The 27,371-nt window shown below is 31.0% G+C and overlaps 1 protein-coding gene and 2 long non-coding RNA genes across 10 annotated transcripts; 1 reads left to right on the top strand and 2 right to left on the bottom strand.

Annotated features, from left to right (window-relative positions):
• Positions 1-3,725: 3,725 nt before the first annotated feature.
• On the top strand, positions 3,726-19,067 carry LOC141690019 (uncharacterized). Of its 3 annotated transcripts, none has more exons than XR_012562636.1 (4): positions 3,726-4,205; positions 13,711-14,723; positions 17,308-17,403; positions 18,853-19,067. It is a non-coding gene; the product is annotated as an uncharacterized LOC141690019 (long non-coding RNA). The 3 variants fall into 3 exon arrangements; XR_012562637.1 differs by having other exon boundaries at positions 18,850-19,067; XR_012562635.1 differs by lacking the exon at positions 18,853-19,067 and adding an exon at positions 17,877-18,212.
• LOC141690018 (uncharacterized) lies at positions 14,991-17,421 on the bottom strand. The gene is made up of 3 exons (XR_012562634.1): positions 17,290-17,421; positions 15,432-17,171; positions 14,991-15,320 (listed from the first exon to the last, which is right to left on the bottom strand). It is a non-coding gene; the product is annotated as an uncharacterized LOC141690018 (long non-coding RNA).
• Positions 18,311-26,716, bottom strand: LOC141690017 (acyl-coenzyme A oxidase 4, peroxisomal-like). 6 transcript variants are annotated; one of them, XM_074494587.1, is made up of 15 exons: positions 26,537-26,716; positions 25,912-26,016; positions 25,623-25,729; positions 25,315-25,392; positions 25,109-25,229; positions 24,948-25,021; positions 24,743-24,802; positions 24,521-24,630; positions 23,623-23,782; positions 22,638-22,714; positions 21,919-22,090; positions 21,756-21,848; positions 21,150-21,280; positions 19,678-19,718; positions 18,311-18,687 (listed from the first exon to the last, which is right to left on the bottom strand). In XM_074494587.1, the coding sequence occupies exons 1-13, from the start codon at positions 26,562-26,564 to the stop codon at positions 21,155-21,157; spliced, it is 1,311 nt and encodes a 436-aa protein (XP_074350688.1). In that variant the 5' UTR covers positions 26,565-26,716; the 3' UTR covers positions 18,311-18,687; positions 19,678-19,718; positions 21,150-21,154. The 6 variants fall into 6 exon arrangements, 3 of the variants coding, with proteins under 3 accessions (XP_074350688.1, XP_074350687.1, XP_074350684.1); XR_012562632.1 differs by lacking the exon at positions 18,311-18,687 and adding an exon at positions 19,438-19,607 and having other exon boundaries at positions 19,876-21,280; positions 26,537-26,714; XM_074494586.1 differs by lacking the exon at positions 18,311-18,687 and adding an exon at positions 19,438-19,607.
• Positions 26,717-27,371: the final 655 nt, after the last annotated feature.

Genomic DNA, 27,371 nt, shown 5'->3' with positions numbered 1-27,371 from the left:
TGAAAAACTAAATTTGTTTTTGAAAAATAACAAATTTGTTTTGATTATTTTATCAAATAAAAATATGAGTAAATTGTTAAAAATGTTGAAATGTTAAAATGTGTTAAAAATCGAAAATATTATTGATCGAACATAATAAAAATATTATTTTTTTATGAATTAGTATTTTGTTATAACTAAAAAAGTATTTCTCATAGCTATCTAAATATTATATAAATGTTATTTTGATTCTAGCTGTACAAACTTTAGATTCATAAATATAAATATATAATTATTTTTCTCTGAGTGACTCACCTCACCATTCACCAACATTCATAATAATAATAATAAAAATTCAGTGTACCACTTGCCACTTGACGGTTGCCACAAGAAGTACAGAAGAAACCATCAACTCGTATAGATTCGCCAATTTGAACCGCGGTTCAATTCGTATTCTTATAATTCGTGTAACTCACTTAGCTCAAGAAAATCGCCTAATTCACGAGCCGATCACGGGTTATTGTTTCATCAAACCGGCACGATTCGTTCACTTTTACGGGCCGTTCACGAGTTATCTGAGCATTGAATCGGACCACCGGAAATTTGACGCGGCACGCCCGGCCCGATCGTCTGGCCACCTCTGCCTGCACTACTACATGTCCTTATATCATAATATTACAAAGGTTATTAACATTTGACGTACTAAGTAAAATACTACAATACCCTCACACCATAACAAAGTAGAATGCGAGCAAATAGCAGTGGTCCCAAGACTCCATCTGCATTCTTTGATTTTGTTCGACTCAACACAATAGTTCACATTCCACATTACACAAAAACATGACTGGTTTATTGGCAGAATAAATTCATTACCGCCTGATCTCATAGCTGTTTGAGTATGCTCCCTTCCTCGCCCAATTTCGTATGCATGGCTGGGAAACCACTGTACCATAGGTGTATGTGTCTTCTCTGGAATGTACTCGGTCCCTTGTTGATTTGTGCATTCATGTTTTTCTGACAAATTATAAGCCCCGTGTAATCCCATTACTGCTTGAGTATGTTTCTTTCCTTGCCCATATTTGTATTCATGAATTTAAATTACTCGTCCACAAGGCATATCTGTCTTCTCACGGATGTACTCGATTCCTTGTTTATTTGTGTATTCATGTTTTTCTGCCTAGTTTCATTTCTACTTGAGCATGCTCAGTTCCTCGCCCATTTTCATATTCATGTATGGGCAACGCTCGTAGATAAGGCGAATTAGTCCTCCCTTGAAGATACTCGGTTCCATTTTGATATGTGTATTCATGTTTTTTCTGCAAATTATACGATCCACGTGATCTCATTTCTGCTTGAGTATGCTCATTTCGACCATTTTCATAGTCATGTATATGTAGCAATCTTACAAATGGCAAACTCATCTTATCTGAAATGTACTCGGTTCCTTGTAATGGCAAATTCTTCTTCTCTGCAATGTAATCGGTTCCTTGTTGATATGTGTATTCCTCTTTCTCCGGCACATTATAAAGGACACGTGATCTCATTCCTGCTTGAGTATGTTCATTTGGACCAAATGGGATGTTATAATAGGATTCGCCAATGGTTTTTCTATCTCATAATCACAATGGGTAATCTTAATTGGCGTCAACCAGTTTCCCTATCGACAACACAAATCAATTAGCCTATATCAAGCCAATTATAAAATCATAAAAATATAAGCAGCACAAATATAATTACAAAAACAAATCGAATTAATCAATTTCCAATGCTTAAAACTAATGAGACATAACACTAACATATACTCGATCTGTATTAATGCAAGGAGTAGGATAGGAGAGAAGCTCACCATCACCTAATTTAAATTTCAAAATGGAGATAAGGAAAGTATAAGATAATCTTGATAATTTGCAGCAGAACTTCATTAATTTTTCGCATAATTGTCCTGGAAAAACTTCAGATTGATATAGCTGACATTGAACCATTGGCTTCTACTTCTGCTTAAACTGCACTTTCCTTTTCATCAGCAGATTCCTTGACAGAGTCTTTATAAACAATTATTTAATCTGAAAAAATAACCCAAGAAGCCTATATTAGTATATTTATTCATAAGAAGCATTTGGTTTATAATGTGATCTCTCGAATTAATGGGGACTTTATTGGATTTGCAGCTGATTTCCAGGAGGTTTGAATTGTGAATTTTTTATTTAATTTTCATATTCTGTAGCTTGTCCAAAGCTGCTAATCCTTTATATATAACATTCGGAAAGAAAGGGCCTTAGTAAATCAGTTTGTAAGTTCTAGTGTACTCTCAAGCTTACAGAAAGGTTCTTAGCCAACGTTTACAGACTTCACGAGAATATTTAGGCTGAAATCCATGATATTATATGGCTATTCATAATATGTCAGCAGTCCCTCTGAAAACCTGATAGTAAATTAGCTCTGAAATTAGGCTCCAGTTGTAGTTGGCTGCTTCTGGGTCTAGGTATGTGTTTTAATAGGCAGTAACATTCAGTTCTTGTAGTGGTACATTTACATTTAACAGGAATCTTGTACGCATTTTCTTTTCAATAATCCTTATCCGAAAAGAATAAAACAAGCATCAGATTATTTGATATATATTTTTTACCATAAAACTGTTAAATGGTCTATCCACAACTTCATAATTTTATAACCATTACAATCCTACTAGTTTTAGCTTGTCAAGCATATACTTGTCAAGTAATAGTACAGCAATTTGCCAGAAAAATACATCCTATATCTAATAAAAAAAAATAAAGGTACTATAAAATGCATAGTTTGAGGATATAAAAAGAAGTGGAGAAGGACATGTAGGAAGACAAACCGATTGAAATGGACGAGGAGATTGCAGAAGAGAGACCGTGAAACTCCATGGAACAGACCAACAACTGAGAGGGGAGAGGCTAGTAGCTATATATAGCGGAAGTTTCTTTTTGCTAACCAAGTCATTGCTGTTTCACCACAATTAGAAAGTGTTGATATATCTTGACTGATTTTTTCCACAAATAGGCTTGTTAAGTTGTTAATGTTATCACTACTTTAATGAAAAACTAGAAATGTATTGAAAAAAATACTTTTAGCACAAGTATCTGGTATTTTTCATTTAAAAAGGTACCAAGAGAATATAAATAGTTGATAACTTCTTTTAGCACCTTTGCAACTTCAACAAGAAGGTACTCAAGAGTGTCATGTCAGATCAAGTTCGACGGCCCCTCTTGGCACCCTTCATAAAGATACTCTTATGCCTTATGCTATGATATTGCCCCAGTGTTTCAAAAGGTTAGAAATTCCTTTCAAACAGCCAACAGGTAATTTGTTGGTAGTTGAATTTGCCAGTTGACCGGGATGTCTAAATTACAATGCAAGCCTAGCGTGCTGGCTGAGCTCAGAGGAGGGTGTTGGTTTACCAAAATGCATGTGGTGATGACGCAATGTTAATATGATCATTTTAAATTTATTTAGTATGGTAATCTGTTGTTAAAAGTATTTGATATGCACTAGCCGATTTTTACTTGCTGTAGGTTAGTATGAAATGTGTGTGGTTTTTCATGATTGAGAAAAATTATAAAAAAAACTACTAAATTTTGCATGTCTAAATATTTTTATATAGAAAGCAAATATTTCTGTTACTTCAATATTTAGAGAGTAGAATTGGGAATTCACACCAGCGCCTCTTTATTAGCATTTGCAAACCCCTTCAAATCAAACTGGTGAAAATTAACCAAGTGGGGAGATGAAACGTTACATTGCCTGATTTAACAAACTCTTATATATTGCCCCAAAGGTACTGGAACTTCCCAGCTTTATTAAGTCTAGATCTGTATGAAGTTATATTTCTTGATAATATTGGTTATATATTCTCTACACTTGTCAATCTACAAAATCTCACTTTATCTTTAAGTGAGAGGTCCATGCGACGAGATCTTCTCATATATCGTCCTCAGTTAATGACCCTGAATATCAAAGCCTGCTACCATTATCCTCCTTGTGGCAATATTTTGATTTCATCTCCGAAACTCTTCAATTTTAGTTCTGCTGGTATATTTTCAATAACGATTGGGGTTCATGAGTTGGAGAATGTGAACATAAGGTTACCGGGTTGGTTTGAGCGCATGACCTTTCCACAAGATAAATCCAAACACTTTACATATATGCTTCCAGGACTTGGTAATGCCAGGAATCTTACTTTTGACCTGGAGAGCATTGAGGTAACTTTTCATATATATTGTTGATTTTTTTTATGATATGCCAAGAAACGCTAACATCCAAACTTGTCGGACTTTTAAAGATGTAATTGCTGCTACTTTTTAATTTTGTTTATGAAAAGTCCTTGCAAATTTAAAGATTTTCCGTGATGGAAAGTAATTATGTCATTTCACTTTAGATTCTTGATGATATAGCTCTCTGGTGCTGATGCTTCAAGGGAAATACACGAGCAATTGGCTTGAAATGCACATCCAACCTTGAAGAATAGCAATATGGAAGAGACCGTGTGAGGACTCCTGCATCCACCCAAGAATATCCAAAAGAGCTTGGAGAGCGTAAAGGATAATAGGGCAAGGGTGAGTTGAGACTTCCGGTGACCAGAAAGCTATTGTAAGAGGTAAAAATTCTGATTTAAATCTTATTGTGTATGATAGCATTATAAAATAAATATTTAGAAGGATAATAGCTAGATTCATAAAATACTTGAGGCAATGTTGTAACAATGGTGGCACTTGGAGAGCTTACGAGTAAGTAGTTTCTAAGAGCACCCGATATGCTTGATTCTTTATATCCCTGTGGTAGCTTAACACACTTCAACTTATAAAATGGAGAAGGAAAACTTGCAAGGAAGTCAAAAATCACAGAAAGTGCCTACAAAATATATAAACGATGGTATCCCCAGAAATTGGTATCAGAGCCAGTAATAGGCGGGAGATGAACAGTAAAACACTGTAGCAAAAGTCGCCGTGAATAGTAGACAGTGAATAGTAACTAATGAATAGTAAAAGGTACATGAATAGTAAAAATGAAATAAAATTTGAAGTTTAAATGAGACATCCGACAAGAATAAATAGAGAAAGGAATAAAGAATATAAATCTAAAATAATAGCAATTCTATTAATTTTATTTATAGTAGAAAACAAAGCAACACAACAGATGTGTAAGAAAATTTTATACAGACAATTAATCTGACTTATGAAAGATTTAAGGATACGATTAATTCAGTATATAGCTGATAAAGAACCAACATATAATAGGCTAATAAATCAACATATTGAAAGTTGTAAGATAAGCATGCAAATAATAAATGAAAAATTAGATATTATAGCTATGTTACAAACAATGTTGGAAGAGAGAGATGAAAAAATTAGGAGACTAGAGGAAGAAAAACTTTTATTAAAACGAGAAAAATTTATTAAAGAAACTAATTTAGAAATCGAAATAAAAGACTTAAAAGAAGTATTAACTGAACAATATAGATTAATAGACGATTTAAGACAAAAAAATTAAAAAATGAATTGGACAGATCCAAATGCAATAACTAGAAATAATAGAAAACTAAAGCAATTAATAAAAAATCAAGAAAAATTAGAAATAGATCTGGAAAAATTACTAGAAAGAAAAAATAAAATAACATGGACAAGAGAGAATAACGAAGAAATTATGAGAATTTACCAACAACTTGGAAATATGATAATAACATTTAGAAATGATAAACTAAGAATACAAGGACTTAAAAGAATAATTTTAACAAATAATATAACTGGATAAAATATAGATGGATAAAATGTCATTAGAAGAAATAAGTGAAAAACAAGATACATATTATCAAATGGATGAATACGAAGGAGGAACATCACAAACCCTAAGTTTTAAACCAGATATATATAATCAAATTCAAAGTGAAACAGAAGAATTAACAATAAAAAAGATATTCAAGACATCATATTTTGAAAGAAATAAGGAAGTTAGGTATATAGCCCAAAAACATGAGAATGTAATAGATATAGATACAATAAATGGAAAAACAAGAATAAATTTAATAACAGATGGATTAATAAAAAGAGAATTATCCAAATTAAAATAAAAGGAAGCAAATAAACTAAAAAATATATATTTTGGAGCAATAGAATTTACAATAAAAGCATATTTTCAGAAAAATATCGATACTCCTATACAGATATATGTATTGGATGATAGAATAATAGGAAATATACAAGATTCATTAATAGCAGTAATAAAAGGAAACTTGATATATCAGAAATTAAAATTTATAATACAACCCAATTTCAGTATATCACTAAGGGATGAAAATAAAGAAAGATCTTTAACATTATACTATAAGTTAGATGGAATAAAAATGCAAAAAGGAAGTAAAGTTATTAGTATAGAAACCAAAATGGTTTATGCTATGACTGGAAACCATCACGTAAAGAAACAAACGGAATTAGGAATAATAGTACCAAAGTTATATAATGATATATTAGAAAAAATTGAACATAAAGAAGAATCTCAAATAACAATCCCAGAAGAAATTACTATAGATTTTAGTAATAGACAAATGATTCCAAGGCAGAGAATTAAACCAATATTAGAAGGATCCAGATTAAGTTTTAGAAAAGAACAAAATCCTATAAGATTAAATAGATCAATGAGTATGACGAGTAGAAAGATAGATTTAATAAAGATAGATACTGATAGTTTGAAAATAAAAATAATAATATTTGACGAAACAATAACAAGAGACTGTATAGCAGAAATTAATACAGGAGCTACCAAAAGTTTTATTCATATAAGCAAGGTAAATGAAGAAAATTGTAAATGGATAGAACCTCAGACTTACAGATATGCAGAAAATGATAGAGAAATATTTATTACTAAATCTACTAATTTAAAATTTAAAATATTAGACTTGGAATATAATATAAATATAGGAGTAATAGAATATGATAGTTCGAGTGAATTATTATTAGGAAGCGACTTCTTAAAAATGATAAACTATAAAATTAATAATAATGGAATAAAGATAGTAGATCAAGGAAAAGAAAGATTTATAGAAAAACTATGAATATACAAGAAAAATTAAGGAATAAGAAAGAAAAGTTAAAGAAGATACAGAGTATGTTAGAAAGCGAAATAGATTCACAAATAAAATACTTAGAATATAAGGAAAGACAAACAAAGTTAGAAAATGATATTAAGAAATTAGAAGAACAGAGTAAAAATACTAGTAAATATTGGATAGATGTTGGAAATGGTTGGAAGAAGCGAATCAACAAATAATAAAATGTCAGACTCATAATTTATAAAAAATCTAGGGGAAGAAATAATAGTTAAGGAAAAACTAAATGCAATAATGAGACTGATAGAAAAACAAGATAATCAAGAAAATTTGAGACAAATAATAAGAGAAGAGTTAACAAGCTTATGGAATAATTCTGAAATACCTACTTTAAAAATGATACTAGACAAGTTAATAAAATTAGGAGAAGGAAAACAAGAAATTATACCAGAAAAACAAATTACAAATAAGCAGAACTAAAAGCCATAAATGCATGGAGAAGAGTTAATGAGACAATGATGATAGATATAAGTAAAATGAAACCTAATATATCTGAACCAATAGGAAAAGTATTAGATAATTTGGGACAACTTAGTAAAAAAGGAAAGTTCTAATGGAAACTAAAGAACAAAAAGAATATAACGTGATAACATTTTTAAAGAATCATGGAAAAGAAATTTTAGAAAGAGAAAAATATAAGTATGAACCATTAAAAAAGGAAACAACTAGTGAAAGCAAAGCTGAGTTTAAGATTGATACAACTGTGATAGAATATTTAAAGTCAAAATTAGAACAACAAAAGGAAGAAGTAGAAGAAATAAGAACGGAAAATAAAAAACTACGATTAAATACTAATGAAGAATGGTTAGAAAAATATAAAAAATATAAAAATAAATATAAAGAAACTAAAAAGGAACTAAAAGAGGTAAAAAGAGATTTAAGACAAACAAAAAAGGAATTAAATGAAAAAACAGAAGAAAATAAAAAAGAAATAGAAATATTAAAAAAACAATTAAATAAGTTAAAAGGAAAAAAAAAGATACAAGTGAAGTTTCTAGTACCGTGTCTACAAATAATAATACAAGTACTAGTGAATCGGAACAAGATAATTTAGGAAAAACGGTGAATATAATAGAAGAATATAACAGTAGTTATGAGGAAAATTCTGAAATAGAAATAGAAAATAAAAATATAATAGAAGCTTTAGAAAGAATAAAAAATATAAATGCAGTAATAAAACAAGAATCGAATAGTGACCAAGAAGATAAAGATAATTATACTGATATTGAAACTGAAGGAATAAAAAATGAGGAGATGGATAACTACCCAGAAGAAGAAGTAACCGACCATAATATGGAAGTTATAACAAGATATAGGAACAGGATACCAAAACATATACCAATAGGACAACATAATGAATTTAAAGAATTCATAGGATCAATGTCACAAGGCGTAAACTTAAATGGATATTTTTTAGACTTAGATAATGTATATGAAGAACAAGAAATTAGTAGGAGAATAACTGATTGGAATTTAGGAATGTATATAGCATTAATGAACTCCACTCATACAGATGAGTTAAAATATACTTATAACTTGATCTCAAAAACGTTAATTGGAAAGGTAGCATATTGGATAGAATCCATAGAATATCAGTTAAAAACTGAAGTACTAAGGTATGCAACGGATTGGAAATCAATGTTACAAATATTTGATATGATATTAAAAAGAGAATTCTTAGGAGAACCTTGGATAGTAGGTAGAGACCAAGTTCTAATAGAAAGAAAAATAGAAATAATAATGAATCTAAATAACATGAAATGCTGTAAAATTAACAAGTTACCAGAATATACTATAAGTTTTACTAAATTCTTTAAATTCATTATGTTGTCCTATTGGTATAAGTTTTTCTGGTAACTTGTTAATTTTACAGCATTTCATGTTATTTAGATTCATTATTATTTCTATTTTTCTTTCTATTAGAACTTGGTCTCTACCTACTATCCAAGGTTCTCCTAAGAATTCTCTTTTTAATATCATATCAAATATTTGTAACATTGATTTCCAATCCGTTGCATACCTTAGTACTTCAGTTTTTAACTGATATTCTATGGATTCTATCCAATATGCTACCTTTCCAATTAACGTTTTTGAGATCAAGTTATAAGTATATTTTAACTCATCTGTATGAGTGGAGTTCATTAATGCTATATACATTCCTAAATTCCAATCAGTTATTCTCCTACTAATTTCTTGTTCTTCATATACATTATCTAAGTCTAAAAAGTATCCATTTAAGTTTACGCCTTGTGACATTGATCCTATGAATTCTTTAAATTCATTATGTTGTCCTATTGGTATATGTTTTGGTATCCTGTTCCTATATCTTGTTATAACTTCCATATTATGGTCGGTTACTTCTTCTTCTGGGTAGTTATCCATCTCCTCATTTTTTATTCCTTCAGTTTCAATATCAGTATAATTATCTTTATCTTCTTGGTCACTATTCGATTCTTGTTTTATTACTGCATTTATATTTTTTATTCTTTCTAAAGCTTCTATTATATTTTTATTTTCTATTTCTATTTCAGAATTTTCCTCATAACTACTGTTATATTCTTCTATTATATTCACCGTTTTTCCTAAATTATCTTGTTCCGATTCACTAGTACTTGTATTATTATTTGTAGACACGGTACTAGAAACTTCACTTGTATCTTTTTTTTTCCTTTTAACTTATTTAATTGCTTTTTTAATATTTCTATTTCTTTTTTATTTTCTTCTGTTTTTTCATTTAATTCCTTTTTTGTTTGTCTTAAATCTCTTTTTACCTCTTTTAGTTCCTTTTTAGTTTCTTTATATTTATTTTTATATTTTTTATATTTTTCTAACCATTCTTCATTAGTATTTAATCGTAGTTTTTTATTTTCCGTTCTTATTTCTTCTACTTCTTCCTTTTGTTGTTCTAATTTTGACTTTAAATATTCTATCACAGTTGTATCAATCTTAAACTCAGCTTTGCTTTCACTAGTTGTTTCCTTTTTTAATGGTTCATACTTATATTTTTCTCTTTCTAAAATTTCTTTTCCATGATTCTTTAAAAATGTTATCACGTTATATTCTTTTTGTTCTTTAGTTTCCATTAGAACTTTCCTTTTTTACTAAGTTGTCCCAAATTATCTAATACTTTTCCTATTGGTTCAGATATATTAGGTTTCATTTTACTTATATCTATCATCATTGTCTCATTAACTCTTCTCCATGCATTTATGACTTTTAGTTCTGGCTTATTTGTAATTTGTTTTTCTGGTATAATTTCTTGTTTTCCTTCTTCTAATTTTATTAACTTGTCTAGTATCATTTTTAAAGTAGGTATTTCAGAATTATTCCATAAGCTTGTTAACTCTTCTCTTATTATTTGTCTCAAATTTTCTTGATTATCTTGTTTTTCTATCAGTCTCATTATTGCATTTAGTTTTTCCTTAACTATTATTTCTTCCCGTAGATTTTTTATAAATTATGAGTCTGACATTTTATTATTTGTTGATTCGCTTCTTCCAACCATTTCCAACATCTATCCAATATTTACTAGTATTTTTACTCTGTTCTTCTAATTTCTTAATATCATTTTCTAACTTTGTTTGTCTTTCCTTATATTCTAAGTATTTTATTTGTGAATCTATTTCGCTTTCTAACATACTCTGTATCTTCTTTAACTTTTCTTTCTTATTCCTTAATTTTTCTTGTATATTCATAGTTTTTCTATAAATCTTTCTTTTCCTTGATCTACTATCTTTATTCCATTATTATTAATTTTATAATTTATCATTTTTAAGAAGTCGCTTCCTAATAATAATTCACTCGAACTATCATATTCTATTACTCCTATATTTATATTATATTCCAAGTCTAATATTTTAAATTTTAAATTAGTAGATTTAGTAATAAATATTTCTCTATCATTTTCTGCATATCTGTAAGTCTGAGGTTCTATCCATTTACAATTTTCTTCATTTACCTTGCTTATATGAATAAAACTTTTGGTAGCTCCTGTATTAATTTCTGCTATACAGTCTCTTGTTATTGTTTCGTCAAATATTATTATTTTTATTTTCAAACTATCAGTATCTATCTTTATTAAATCTATCTTTCTACTCGTCATACTCATTGATCTAATTAATCTTATAGGATTTTGTTCTTTTCTAAAACTTAATCTGGATCCTTCTAATATTGGTTTAATTCTCTGCCTTGGAATCATTTGTCTATTACTAAAATCTATTGTAATTTCTTCTGGGATTGTTATTTGAAATTCTTCTTTATGTTCAATTTTTTCTAATATATCATTATATAACTTTGGTACTATTATTCCTAATTCTGTTTGTTTCTTTACGTGATGGTTTCCAGTCATAGCATAAACCATTTTGGTTTTTATACTAATAACTTTACTTCCTTTTTGCATTTTTATTCCATCTAACTTATAGTATAATGTTAAAGATCTTTCTTTATTTTCATCCCTTAGTGATATACTGAAATCGGGTTGTATTATAAATTTTAATTTCTGATATATCAAGTTTCCTTTTATTACTGCTATTAATGAATCTTGTATATTTCCTATTATTCTATCATCCAATACATATATCTGTATAGGAGTATCGATATTTTTCTGAAAATATGCTTTTATTGTAAATTCTATTGCTCCAAAATATATATTTTTTAGTTTATTTGCTTCCTTTTATTTTAATTTGGATAATTCTCTTTTTATTAATCCATCTGTTATTAAATTTATTCTTGTTTTTCCATTTATTGTATCTATATCTATTACATTCTCATGTTTTTGGGCTATATACCTAACTTCCTTATTTCTTTCAAAATATGATGTCTTGAATATCTTTTTTATTGTTAATTCTTCTGTTTCACTTTGAATTTGATTATATATATCTGGTTTAAAACTTAGGGTTTGTGATGTTCCTCCTTCGTATTCATCCATTTGATAATATGTATCTTGTTTTTCACTTATTTCTTCTAATGACATTTTATCCATCTATATTTTATCCAGTTATATTATTTGTTAAAATTATTCTTTTAAGTCCTTGTATTCTTAGTTTATCATTTCTAAATGTTATTATCATATTTCCAAGTTGTTGGTAAATTCTCATAATTTCTTCGTTATTCTCTCTTGTCCATGTTATTTTATTTTTTCTTTCTAGTAATTTTTCCAGATCTATTTCTAATTTTTCTTGATTTTTTATTAATTGCTTTAGTTTTCTATTATTTCTAGTTATTGCATTTGGATCTGTCCAATTCATTTTTTAATTTTTTGTCTTAAATCGTCTATTAATCTATATTGTTCAGTTAATACTTCTTTTAAGTCTTTTATTTCGATTTCTAAATTAGTTTCTTTAATAAATTTTTCTCGTTTTAATAAAAGTTTTTCTTCCTCTAGTCTCCTAATTTTTTCATCTCTTTCTTCCAACATTGTTCGTAACATAGCTATAATATCTAATTTTTCATTTATTATTTGCATGCTTATCTTACAACTTTCAATATGTTGATTTATTAGCCTATTATATGTTGGTTCTTTATCAGCTATATACTGAATTGATCGTATCCTTAAATCTTCCATAAGTCAGATTAATTGTCTGTATAAAATTTTCTTACACATCTGTTGTGTTGCTTTGTTTTCTACTATAAATAATATTAATAGAGTTGCTATTATTTTAGATTTATATTCTTTATTCCTTTCTCTATTTATTCTTGTCGGATGTCTCATTTAACCTTCAAATTTTATTTCATTTTTACTATTCATGTACCTTTTACTATTCATTAGTTACTATTCACTGTCTACTATTAACGGCTACTTTTGCTACAGTGTTTTACTGTTCATCTCCCGCCTATTACTGGCTCTGATACCAATTTCTGGGGATACCATCGTTTATATATTTTGTAGGTACTTTCTGCGATTTTTGACTTCCTTGCAAGTTTTCCTTCTCCATTTTATAAGTTGAAGTGTGTTAAGCTACCACAGGGATATAAAGAATCAAGCATATCGGGTGCTCTTAGAAAATACTTACTCGGAAGCTCTCCAAGTGCCACCATTGTTACAACATTGCCTCAAGTATTTTATGAATCTAGCTATTATCCTCCTAAATATTCTCTCTTTTTTATAGCATTTATTACCAAGAATTTATTTGATTTTGCAAGAAAATTTCTAAGAAAAGTTTTCCTGTTTAGTTTTAGTCTTATTTATATCAGAAGTTTTGGCTTTTAATTAATATAGAATTAGTTTAAGTGTACTTGGAAAAGCTCAAAGCAGAACCCAGCATCAATACTACTGGTTGCTAGTTCTGTTGAACCACAGAATCTTAGGTTTGCATTATGACAAAAAATTATTCTTTAAATTATATACCTTAAACTTGTTCACGATTTTGTTCACAGTTCACACACAATGAATATGATGATTTGAACCCTGATCTTTACACTTGAAAATTCATAAAAAACCCCTTTTCGTTCATAGAATTAAATTTTAGATCTTGAAAATTAACTGTATGAATTTTTGGATCCTAAATGTTGCTACGGATCTACCTTCTGTTGGAATGTTATAGAAGAATACCCTTTTCTTATTTTAGTCATATAAATCACCAAATTTTTCGGTTTTCATTCAGCAGAGCATGCCTCCTCCAACACCAGTAACCGTGGTGGCTGAAAATGCAGTGCTACATGATACCCTGGAAGCTGCAATCAAGGAGCGAGTAGAGTGTCCATGTAAAATTAAAATCGTGTTCGATGACACCATGGACATGGTCGTGCAAAAACAGCATGTGTGGAAGCATTCTGTGGTAGATGCCAACAGTGTTAGAGAAATTGATGAACAAGTTGAAGGGACAAGCAACAATCGAGTGAACTCTTCTAGTGGGAATAAAGATTTATGGCGGGGTCACGAGGTTAACTCCTCATACTAACGGAGTTAACTCACACATCGGGCTCGACACCGCTCACACATCGGGCCACCTGATTGTCTGATCCACTCCCCCTGTATCCATGCTGGAATCCTAACTTTCTGACTCCCCCTAGGCCCATACTGAAAGGCCCACCTGCCTTATCCTTGAGCTCATACTGGGTAGCCCATCTGCCTCCTAGGTCGAGCTAGCACGGATTTGGTTTTGGGCACATCCCAAAAAACCTCATACTAATGGAGTTAACTGGCTGCTTATATGCTAGCAATTTGTCCCTCCCACAATAACAATCGCATCATGCACAAGTATCCGGAAACCTTTGAGCACTTCATGACAAAAAACAAGAAATTATGCAAAATGAATCTGAATATGCTCTGCACCTCAGTGAATGACTTTACTAAAATATCTATGACTGAGGTGAATTCTGAGATGATTGACGAGTTCCGGATGTATTTGCGTACTTGTAGAATAAGGAATTGAACGTAAGTTGGTTGGTTAACCGGCTGAACTACATAGAAAATATACAGTTCTCATAGCCCCTAATTCCGGAGCTTCATGCAATTGACTGTCGTATTAATGATGCTAGAAAAAACTTAGAATATTTGCAGGCTCTCCGTTTGGATATGATGGCAAAGATTCAGGAAGCTTTCTGAACTTTAAGTACTAAACTTGCTATCAGTTTCATTGGTGATGATCTACTGTAAGGCCTCTTTAATGGATTGTTGGTGAGTTTAAGAGCTTTTTATGTACGCATTAGCATTTTGTCTATTGTTTAGTTTTGAACTTGGTCAATGGTAATACTACGGGAATCTTTGCTTATTAACCTTGAATTGATATGTTTCTATGTACTTTAACCTTGAATCTTTGCTTATTAATTGGGTTGTATCACAAGTTTGCATTCAATGTTCATCTCTAGTGTTTTCTGATCCATAATATGTGATGGGAGTCCTATAATGTATTTCCTATCGTGCATGAAAGAAGAGTTTCGTTAAACAGAAAAATGAACAACAGATAAGAAAAGATACCGACAATATATAATTAAGGTCTGTAATAGTTTAATTTATACATCAACTCAATATTGGGGGGAGAGATTAATACATAAGATATAATTTAGGCGCACGTATATAAACATTGACATGTATACTTGTCAATGCAGTGACTACTTATATAATTAGGTAGAATTACTTGGCAAAAGATATTGCAGTCAACATCTTTACAAACAGGAAGCAGCTTATATGTTTTATTACATTGGCTAGTAGCTTGTAAAATTTTCCTTAGCTTGTGTGAATTTGCACCTTTTACTTCAGCACCTCCTACGACATCTGCATTTTATTTGTATAAGTAACAAGGATATTATGTTGTAATTAATCATCTAATGCATAAATGGTACATGATTATCAATGTAATTAATGATGAAGTGTAAGATAATGGACCTTGATTCTGATCAGTAGAGATGCTAAGCGAGAAATGGGCAGCAAGAATCAGCAGGGTGAGAAGAAAGAAAGCATAGAATTTGGCCATGCTAGTTAAGTACTTTTTAATTGCAGTTAGTGTGGTAATTAAGCCTTGACACATGAACACACGTATATATAGTACTAGTTCAGATTTTGAAGTCCCCTATGGTAATTTTCATGATATATAATTAAGTTTACCAAGTAATGTATTTAGTACTTTGTTTTAGAAAATAAAATATGTTTCACGTCTCTACTTAAATTGTAGGTAGGTTGATTCAATATGTTGATATGTAACGAATTATATACACTTAAATTGTAGGTAGGTTGATTCAGTATGTTGATATGTAACGAATTATATAAACCCTACAATTATAGATAGTACATTATGCTAATTGCAGATAAAAATTTCTTTTTAAGTATGTTGCTTCAGTATGTAAAATATATCGTGAGATAGTATATGTGCCTGGTGAGTGACAGAAGGTTAGAAGTTATTAAAACTTGATAAAATAGAATTGAGTATTGTCATTTTTTTGCTAAATAACAAAATTGATATTTGCATAAGATTAGAAGTAATATAATTCTAGAAACAACTGATCATTTTGGTCATATTTGGATTGATTGCAAAGTTTTATTGTAATTTCAGATTTTTTGTTTGTGAATCGTGTTGCCAGTTAGGCCGGCTTGCGAATGAAGTCTGTCTTGATACTTGTTTTGATTTTATTTTTCCACTTTTTCTGTAGTTTTTTTAAGGATGCTTCACATAATTAGATTATAATTGAAAACAAATATCTGACTAGCTACCGAGGGTTATAATTTGTCTTTTAGATAATTAAATAACGGATAATTTACACTGACATGTTAAATGGTCTATACAGAGATTCAGGAAGCTTTTAGAAATTTTAGTACTAACCTTCCTGTCGGTTTCATTTGTATGATCTACTGTAAGGCCTTTAACCTTTATGGATTGTTGGTGAGTTTAAGAGCTTTTTCTGTACGGATTAGTATTTTGTCTATTGTTTAGTTTTGAAATTGGTAAATTATATTATTACGGGTATCTTTGCTTTATAACTTTGGACTACTATGTTTTAAATATACTTCAATATGTGATGCACGAACTACTAATTGGGTTGTATCACAAGTTTGCTCACTCAATGTCCATCTCTAGTGTTTTCTGATCCATAATGTGTGATTCGAGTCCTATAATGCAGGAGGAGCATAAACCATGTTAATGATTAACAACATTTTGTATGTTACACCTTGCAACTTGTCAGATAATTCTCCACAAATCCTCACTAAATTAAAGCTTCAAATTTTTAAAATCTCAATTAGAAATTTTGGGTCACTTGTACATTGTTAAAGCATGAAAGAATAGTTTTGTAAAGCAGAAAAATAAACAACAGATAAGAAAAAATACCAACAATATATAATTAAGGTCTGTCATAGGTTATTTTATATATATATCAACTCAATATTGGGAGATGGAGATTGATACATAAGATCTAATTTAATCGCACTTATATGTGCATTGACATGTATACTTGTCAATACACTGACCACTAATATAATTAAGTGGATGCTGGTTCCGGCAAAAGATAGTGCAGTCACCATCTTCGCAATCAGGGTGCAGCTGATATGCTTTTTTACATTGGCTAGTGGCTTTTAAAATTCTCCTTAGCTTTTGCGAATTTCCACCTTTTACTTCACCACCTCCTGCAACATCTGCATTTATTTATATTTAATATAAGTAACAAGGACAGTATGTTGTAATTAAACATATAGTGCATAAATATAGTACATGATTATCCATGTAATTAATGACAAAGTGTAAGATAATGACCTTGATTTTGATCTGCAGAAAGGCAAAGCGAGAAATGAGCACCAAGAATCAGCAGGGTGAGAAGAAAGAAAGCATAGAATTTGGCCATGTCAGTTAATTACTTTGTAATTGCAGGTAGAGTGGTAATTAATCCTTGACACCTGCACACACACATATATATAGTACTAGTTCAGATTCTAGCTAGAGTCCTCTCTGGTAATTTTCATGATAACTATGTTTACCAAATAATGTATATTAGTACTTTGTTTAGAAAAATTAAGAATGTTTCACGTCTCTACTTAAATTAAAGGTAGGTTGATTCAGTATGCCTATATTTATAAAATGTACGTACATTCTGCAAATTGCAGGTAAAATTTTCTTTTTAAGCATGTTGCTTTGGTGTGTAAAATATATCTTGAGATAGTATATGTGGTGATTGACGGAAGGTTAGAAGTTATTGAAACTTGATAAAATTGAATTGAGTATTGTCTTTTTTTGCTAAATAACAAAATTGATGTTTACATAAGATTAGAAGTTATATAATTCTAGAAACAACTGATCATTTTGGTTATATTTGGATTGATTGAAATTTTTTATTGTAATTTCAGATTTGTTGTTTTTGAATCGGTGTTGCCAATTAGGCCGGCTTGCAAATGAAGTCTGTCTTGATACTTGTTTTGATTTTATTTTGCCAGTTTTTCTGTAGTTTTTCAAGGAAGCTTCTCATGATTAGATTATACTTGTAAACAAGCATCTGACTAGCTACTGAGGGTTATAATTAGTCTTACAGATAATTAAATAGCGGATTATTTTTTTGTATAGATACAACTGTATGTTTCAGTGTGTGTTATAATTCATGGGCTCTCCACTAGTTTTTGTTAGATTGAACGTACTGTATATATTAAAGCATAGTAAGATTTGATAAGTGTTTATTTTGCGGATACAGGGCCAGATTACTATTACGAGACTAATGTTTAAATATTCAGTGTTCATTATCATACCGCGCTAAATAGTAAATACCGTCATAAATTTGCTGCAGCAATTGTTAAACAAGGTACTTCATTATAATACGATAGTAACTGATAGTACTACCAGTCTACCACTGATAGTGTTAAATGAGTTTTCAACAATACAGAAAAGAAGAAATACATTAATAAGAAAAGAACAACCATTAAGGTCACAAACAACTTTGTTTCCGTGAAGTTAATTCTGGAAGAAGAAATACATAGAAATTGATTTATTAGTTGCAGGTAAATTTACACTGACATGTTAAATGGTCTATACAGATACCAATAATATGGTTTGATGGATACTTTTCGCAGCAATATTTATCGCATACACTATCTTCACATAGAGGATTAATTGTATAATTTTTTTCACATTCAGATTTCTCTCCTTTTACTCCATCTCCTCCTACATCTGCATATTTATATAAACATCATTAGGTATATAAAATGGCTTTGTATATCAATTGAAACATTTATATGTGTATTGCGGTAACCCATGAATGTAATATGTGATTAAACGACGTAATTAATTATAAATGAAGTATGGAATAGTAACCTTGATTTTGGTGATCAGCAGCTGAGAGACCAAGTGAGAAATTGGCATCAAGAATGAGCAGGGTAAGAAGAAAGAAAGTAATGATTTTGGCCATGTTATATTGGTTTGTGTTCAGCAGAATTGCAGTTGCCGGTTGGTGCATCAAGACTTGATGCATGCACATACATATATAGTTGTTAAAGAGTCCCCTCTAGTATGTAAACATTTATCTTAGTATGTCCAAAATGTACTGCTTTCTTCTCTACCATATTTTCTATAAATGAAAAATATAGCTAAAACTAGTATAGGGCTCAAGCCAGATTGATGTTACATTTTATAATTTTCTGTTAAATTGTTTGTAGTCATTTTCTTAATGATTTTTCTGATCGATTAGAAGAGCAAAATCAGGACTTTGTAACTCGGTTTTTCTCTTCGAATCTTCTTTTTTTTCGTCAGCAAGAGCAAGTACTGCACTCCAGCAAACACTGTTCTTTTACATATACCTAAATTAACCTTGTTCAAGTCACCTCATTTTACTGATGCCTATCATATTGTCAAATCTTGTAACACAGATAGAATAAAGTTCAACCTGTAGATAATTGCAGGGTATGATAGGAAGGCCAACAGTGAAAGATCAGATAGAACTTATATTATATAAATCTGAATTTGGAGAGCAGGAAAACAGAGAAATTAATTTGGACATTCAAAAGTACATCGACAAAAAATTGTAGCCTGACAGACGCCCTTAATATGGGATCCTGGATGCTTATCAAGGCATGAAGCATTGCATATATCACCTGTGCAAAGTTGATGATATATTGGTATGTAGAAATGACATATTTTATGAGCCTTCAAGATTCCACTTACCTCGTTCGAGTTCGCAACTTTTAGTTCATTTCCTCCTGCACCTGCATAACAGAAAGAATAATACATTCTAAGATGACCAGAACATATACATTTCAAACTCTATTGCAGAAACACATTTAATTGTATTCTCATCATGTAGTGAATGGATAAGAGTACGTAATTATCGATGTAATTAGTAGTACAGTATGGCACAAGAACCGTGATTTTGATCAGAAGAGAGGCTAAGCGAGAAATTGGAAACCAGAATCAGCATGGTGAGAAGAATGAAACTTAAGATTTTGGCCATTGTTAAATGCTTTGTTTGAGCAGTGGTGTATAAATGAAGCCTTACTGTACATGCATGATGCAGCCTCATATATACAGTAATTTTAAAAAATATATATTTAACATTCGGTTAAATTAATTTCCTTCGAATAATAAATTTGGTATATTCCACATCCAAGGAACAAGTGGAGTCTGGAATGAGGGACACTGATAGAAATACAGAGCCGGGTTTAGGTATTGCTAACTAATTTTTGTCTTTTTTCATTTCACCAAATTTTGTTTTTCTTATGATTTTTGGTCAAGTCTTATCACAAGATTTTGTTACTAGAATCAATTTATTTCTAGTTTTGATTGTCATTCATTTACAGACAGACCTACCAACTATACATGGTAGGTAGTAAAATTTAGATATAATTGTTCAAAAGATTGGGAGAAAAAAAGGATTAATTATAATCTTACCTTTAAATTATTACACGAACGTTAAAGAAAAAATTTGTATATTTTAACCCCTTAACTATAATTTTTGTACACTTCAACCCTTTTGTTAAAATATTTTCCAATATTATCCTTATAATTGTATATTTTTACCCCTTAACTACGAGTTTTGTATATTTCTACCCCTTAAGTACTAGTTTTGTATACTTTCACCCTTTTATAATTTTATAATAATATAATAATAAATAATTGATTGGATTTGAAACTCTTTATATCTTAACAATCAAAAATATAAATATTTAATAAATAAATAATAGTATGTAATATATAATTTAAGTAAAAATTGTGTAGATTGAAATAATTTTCAAAGTATCGAAAATTGTAAATAAAGTTAATGAAGGTAGTATATTAAATAAAAATTTATTACTAAATAAATCCTTACAATAACAATTAATTTGTGGACATTTATCACTTTTTAATACACAATTCATTTTAAAAAAATATTATTTTTTGATAAATAAAAAGGGACAAAATAATGATTTACAAACAATGTTATCCTTGAAGTATACAATTGTGAACATTATAACGAGGGTGATTTCGATAAAAAATTTAAAAAAAGGGTTAAAGTGTACGAATCTCATAGTTGAAGGATTAAAATATACAATTTTTTTGTTCAGATATTTATGTGTACATTATGTTATACTTTAAGGGCTAAATTATAATTAAGCCATAAATTGCCATGAGAGTTGGAATTATCTGAGGCTTCAGTGTACCACTGTTACATTCGGCTACGTGATACTGCTGCCTTGAAACTAGCAATGCCGGTGATTTCTTTGCCTGTGACCAAGGAATTGATTTCATGGGTGCCTTCATATGTATAGATGGGTTCCAGATCGCAGAATGCCTGAAGCACAAGATAAATGTTAAGACTCAGATGAGATCCATGAACAGTTGAATGCCCCAGAACACATTACATAACTATGTCATGCATTACTGTTGGCAAGCTAACCCTGCTATTAATGGATGCCTGATCTCACTTGGAACATAAATCTGTTATAAGTTTAGCATGATCAAAATTCCGGTACATGGTACATCTGGACGTTCATGGTTATCTACAAATTTATATCGATGGTCGACAAAAGAAAGGGAGCAGCTTTCCATATATTTTCTCAGGTAAGGTGTTCTCCAAGTCCAATTACTAATAGAGAAGTACCATTACCACTTTAAAGACTTCAGTAACCTGTTGACTGTTGTAGTTTGTCCAGGATGGTTCAAGAATAAATTGATGAACTTGAGTCTCTCTTTAGCAAATCCATTACCATCAAAATATTTGCTTAATGAACAGGGGAATAGAAGAACTTTAAGATTTTTTTATAAACCTTTGCAACTAGAAAGTCCACCAAGATCCCATTGCCGCCAAGTAACTCCCTTCCAAGAGAAACCACCTCCCTTGCCTTCGCAGTAGTCCATGACTGCACAATATATAACAAATTACATCCATTCATTGTATCGTGACTTAGAATAACACTTACAGAATATTACCTTTCCCAAACTAGCCTGACCAGCGGTCATTTTACCTGCCTCATACAACTTACAAAGACGCCAACCAACAAGAATCATTGCTTGAACATTACCCAACATGTGTACTAATTTCTGCTGGTTTATTTGGAAAGCTGCCAGTGGAGCTCCAAACTGCTTCCTCTCATTCAAGTACCTTACAGTTTCACACAGATTTACATAATATAATCCATGCATTAGGTAGCACAGAGTAAGACTATATCCAATTTAACAACATACGTTCATCAACTACAAACATCAACCAAAGGTCCTATCTCTTTTGACTTTGATATTTATGTCTATAATATAATTAAATATTCTTGTTTAAGCAGTTCATCTATTCTCCTTTTCAGAAAAGACGGTCTTGCAAGAACTTTGTACCTATAGAACTACAGAAATTTCTCTTTAAAAGATAACTAAAGTAATGCTACATCTTTGTCTGTCACATTTATGATTTAAAATTTTCATGTTCTGGAGAGGACTCATAAGAGCAGAAGACTGGACATATTGCTTCTGACAAAACAAATTACGGTTGCCAACAAGAAGATTTTTCTACTTTATATATGTTACCAACAAACAAGTTCAATTTTCCAGGTAGTGAAACAAGTAACCACAAACTTATGTCATGGTATCAAGCATTAAGTAGTTACTTTCATAGGTACGACAAAATATATCATGGTATCAAGCATGGAAATCGACAATACCTATGGCACATGTCATAGACACCCATTGAGATTCCAATAGGTTGCCAGGAAACCATTACTTGTGAAACAGCAAGTACCTGTGACCACATTATGATGTGATTAGTGGTGTATATAAAAGACTCAAGTCTGCAGAAAGAGCAACAGTTAGATAGAAAACGTTAACAGAAATAACCCTCAGAGAAAAATCACTTATTTTGTTGATCAATTCTCATTCAACTTCTTCAGCAATAACCCCCCCCCCCCCACACACACACATTTCCTGACCTGTATATCGTAGAAGGAGAGTGCCAAATTTTAATGAGGAAAAGAAATGAGAAAATCAAGGACACAAAGTCCTGCTGGGGAAAAGCACAATTTTTGGTAGTCGGCCAGATCGTTTCACAATCAGAAACAAGAGACCAAATGTGACTGAATATTTAAGTTCGAAGATTTATATATCTGATCAACTTGTAAGTCGTAAGTACTACTTCTGTTCACACAATTGATTTCCAGGGACACTTGGAGATAAAGAGAGAAGATATGCTGATATGGCTAGGTGAATTACCCAATCAAAAATTTATGAATTAGAAGATTACCAAGAAAATGGATAAAATAGATGAAAAATAGAGTAAAATTAGATAACACTACAGAAGATTGAATGAAGGAGCATTTCATTTAAAATCTAGTAAGGAAAAACTTCCAAACTTTGCATCTTCATCATGACAGGGAAAAGTATGATATGGCTGAGCCGCTGAGTAAAAGAAAAATGTTGTAGCTGTAGAAAGCCTCCTATATGTGAGAACCAGATGAAATTCTTTCATATAGAAAAGTAAAAATAAAGAAAATTTTCAATATTTAACAGCAAGGATCTTTACATAGATGAAAGTTTAAACAATTGAGCACAGAAACGTATTAAAGATTAAACTGATGGACATACAACAAAGTCAACTCACGGGAAACAGAAAATCATGTCTATTTTAACTTGCTATCAGAACTTTTGTTATACCTTGGTTGTGTCGTGAAAAGTATTGACACCTGGTAATCTGTCTTCATCAGGGACAAAAACCTTTTCCAAGAGAATATCTCCAATTTGAACCATTCGCAGACCAATTTGGTTTTCAATTTTGGTAACTTGTAGTCCAGGAGCATCCTTCATCACTAAATAACTGGTAAATTATGTTTAGAAATTATATAGAACTCATGATACAGAAGATTAGTATATGCTGAGTATATCCTGTCTATGGTATTAAAGATACTTAAAAACCTTTTTACGTCTTTCGAACAATGAGGTACTCCACCTTTGGATCGAGCATAAGGATAAGAAGTGTACTGAATATAAATTACAACATCGACAATGCAAATTAAAGAACTGGGTTGTTACTAAAACATCATAGTCCATAGTCTCTACCTGAATATACAGAAGTCTGCTTATGATGTTTATGAAATTACTTCACAATCATGGATATCTCTTAAAGAAAAAGGCAGCAAATAAAAATTCAAAAATAGAATCCGCTACTAACATTTGTAAACAAAATAATTCTATGCTTGTTGCTTTTTCCGGGCTGAGGGACTCAATGGTTGTAGTGACAATTAATCTCGGCCCACACCACTGCTTTCTTCTTGACGTGGTACTTTCTTTTCTTTTTGCATTTTCGCGGAACCTACTTTTTACATTTAGATGATTTCTACTCTTTAATATTTTCCACTCTACCATGCTATTTAATGAACTATGCTGGAGATCACGTCTATTCAGAAACTCGAAGGCTATAGAACATAGTAACTTCTATTGGTAAGAGATTAGGGCAAGATGGATAAACTTTAAGGTGATTTGCTCATTTATATAGTTGATTACTTGAGCATTTATCTTGTTTGTTACCAATACATTTATGATGTCAGAAACTTACGCATTTATCATTTTGGTAGATGTGTTCCTGGCAAAAATTATCAAAATATCTGCAAACGTGCTATTTCCTATCCATCGTTTTTGACCTTCAAGGATCCAACCTCCTGCAACCTAATCAGGCCAAATCAGGAAAATAAACAATAAGACTTAATTTGAGGAAACATGGAAAATGACCCAATATGAGATGTGCAAAATGGAAGAAACAACGATTAATATTATAAACCTTTGTTGCCGTTGTTTTTAAGGAGACTGCATCACTCCCATAATCCGGTTCAGCCACAGCCTAACATAAAAGAGAGCAGAGGTAATTTGGCTATGGAAAGTGTGTTCTTGTATAATTTGAATACATATGTATGTGTGTTGTGCACATGAAGGTACATAATGATAACATCAGATCTGAAAAGATGAAATGGAAAAACGTCGCTTACCCAACAGCCTATGGTTTTTAGTTTGACTAATGAGGGTAAATATTTCTCTTTTTGTGCTGATGATCCATACATTCCTATTTTTGACAGAGAGCAATTCAAAAATGATGCATCGGTATAGTACCTTAGAATCCAGTAGCATGAATATATGATTTATAAATTACCTATAGTGTTCATTGCTAAAGAATGAACTAAGATGAAAGCCGCGCAACTTGCATCAACTCTTGACACTTCTGCTATTGCTATAGCACTTCCAGTAATGGAAAGACCCGGACAACCATAGCCCTGAAGTTCATAATATAATAAATTTAGTACCATCACACAACAACACGACCAACGAGAACAGAAAACCACAAAGGAAAAAAATCACCTTGATTGTTCTGCCAGCAATACACAGTGCGCCAAGTTTCGGGACAACTTCAAACGGGAATTCTGCCTTCTCCCAGTACTGTAACAACAACTCATTACTGGTACCTCTTTGCATTAATCAAATATACTGACTTACTGAAAGACCAGTTAATAAAATGTATCAGAGAAATTTTGACATTTCTAAACTTATATTTTGTAGAGATTATCTGACTAAACAGACAAGAAGGAACCCCAAAACTTTCTGCCAACTGTTCTCTTCTGTCAACACTCCTCGAGCTCGTCAGGATAAAAGCCATCATAAGAAATTACCTTAGTCATTATTGGAGCAACTTCTTTCTCCATGCACTCTCTGGCTTTTATTTTCATAGCTAGTTCCTCTGGAGTCAACAGATCATCAAAGTGGTAGTAGTCGGAAACTGCAGTAAATCAAGTGAAAGGTCTAATTATAAGGGTCAAGGGACAACAACATTGTAGCTCCTTCTAATGACTAATAGCCATTTCACAGCTGACAGCTGTCTTATCAAATTTCTACACTAAAGATTAGCATATACTTCTCAATTTACTTGATCAGGAATAATGAGAAAATTGTGAATGATACCAGCAGGAGGAAAGATGGATGCTGGTGTGGCTTGTGGAAATGCAATAGAAACATCCAAAGCTGGCTTATTAAAGTAGGAAGTCCTTGCATCCTTAGACTGATCATCTGCATTTATATAGGAAATGTAATACCTAAGTATTTGATAACAACATTATCCGTCGTATACTATTACTACTGCTTACCAACAAAAATCCCTAAACCTAAGTCAGATTCATTTCAAAACAGAACTTATTATTGAGAAAACGCCGATTCTGTAACTATTCCTAAAAAGAAATCAAAACTTGCTTGCTACAGACATCCAAAACAAGCACTTGTGCAAATTACAAAAGTTTTAAACTTTTAAAGGTCTCTCCCGTAATTGCTACATGTCACTTGATATATGTAATTTCCGTTATGTCATTATTCATCATTCATCTCCTATTAATACAAAATTTATACAACTATTACGAAATCCTCTATCGGTTCCTTAAATTCAACATTAAAAAATATAACTATTCTTAATAAGTTAGTAACTTACAATTCTGATTACGGAAGCCGGTTCAGGCATGCACCTAAGCATGATTTTATTGAACAATAATAACTCAAACTCAAGCTCATTAAAAGAGATTGGAGATGTTAAACAGACCTTGAAATTTTGAAGATTGGGCAGCCATTGTGATTGAAAGTAGCTGAAATGATGATCAACTCTCAATTAAACTCAAAAGTGTTTAAAGAGGAATTTAAATTTGTATACCCCCTCTATCAAGACTAGTTGACGAGTTTGACAGTTTTTAGAAATTTATTAAGATTGGAAAAAAAAAACTAAATATAAAGAAAAAACTGATCAAACTTCACTAGCATTAGCACAAGTTCTTTTCAAAACTCTTACTTTGTCTTATCCTCGTCAAGCCGCCAACAGTGGTCTAAAACAACCCAAGATTTTTTGTGTTCATAAATTTTATTTTTCAGTTATTGATTCATATTCTACATTGGACTGCGCTATTATAGCTTACGAGTGGTGCTTTTTTCCAATTTGGAACCCCAACATCTTTTAGTGCACGTGGTATTCCTAAATATTTTTTATAGCATATAGATATTTTTAGCAGAGTTGCATGCAGCTGATAAGTTAATTGTAGCTAATAAAAATTCAGGAGCATTAAAATTTAAAGGTCACTATTATTTCGAGAAAGCATCAAGAACGAGTACCCCCATTAGGGATGAATTAGGATGAGCAGAAAACTGCACAAACCGTAAAGACCGCCCGCACCGCACCGCAAAACGCGGTTTTTAATTTTCGTGGTGCGGTTGCGGTTTGAATTTTTAATAAACTGCACGGTACGGTGTGGGTTGTGATTTTAAATTTCTGAAATGCGGTTCAAACCGCACCGCAATATTTAATATATATATATATATATATAATACTTATATTGCATGGTTCTATTTATTAAGTTTGATTCTATTTAACATACTATTAGTGCTTG

The sequence above is a fragment of the Apium graveolens genome, chromosome 10 (assembly GCF_009905375.1).
Source record: "Apium graveolens cultivar Ventura chromosome 10, ASM990537v1, whole genome shotgun sequence".
Taxonomy (NCBI): domain Eukaryota; kingdom Viridiplantae; phylum Streptophyta; class Magnoliopsida; order Apiales; family Apiaceae; genus Apium; species Apium graveolens.
Note: the sequence above shows the minus strand (reverse complement) of the source record. Positions and strands in the feature narration are given on the sequence as shown.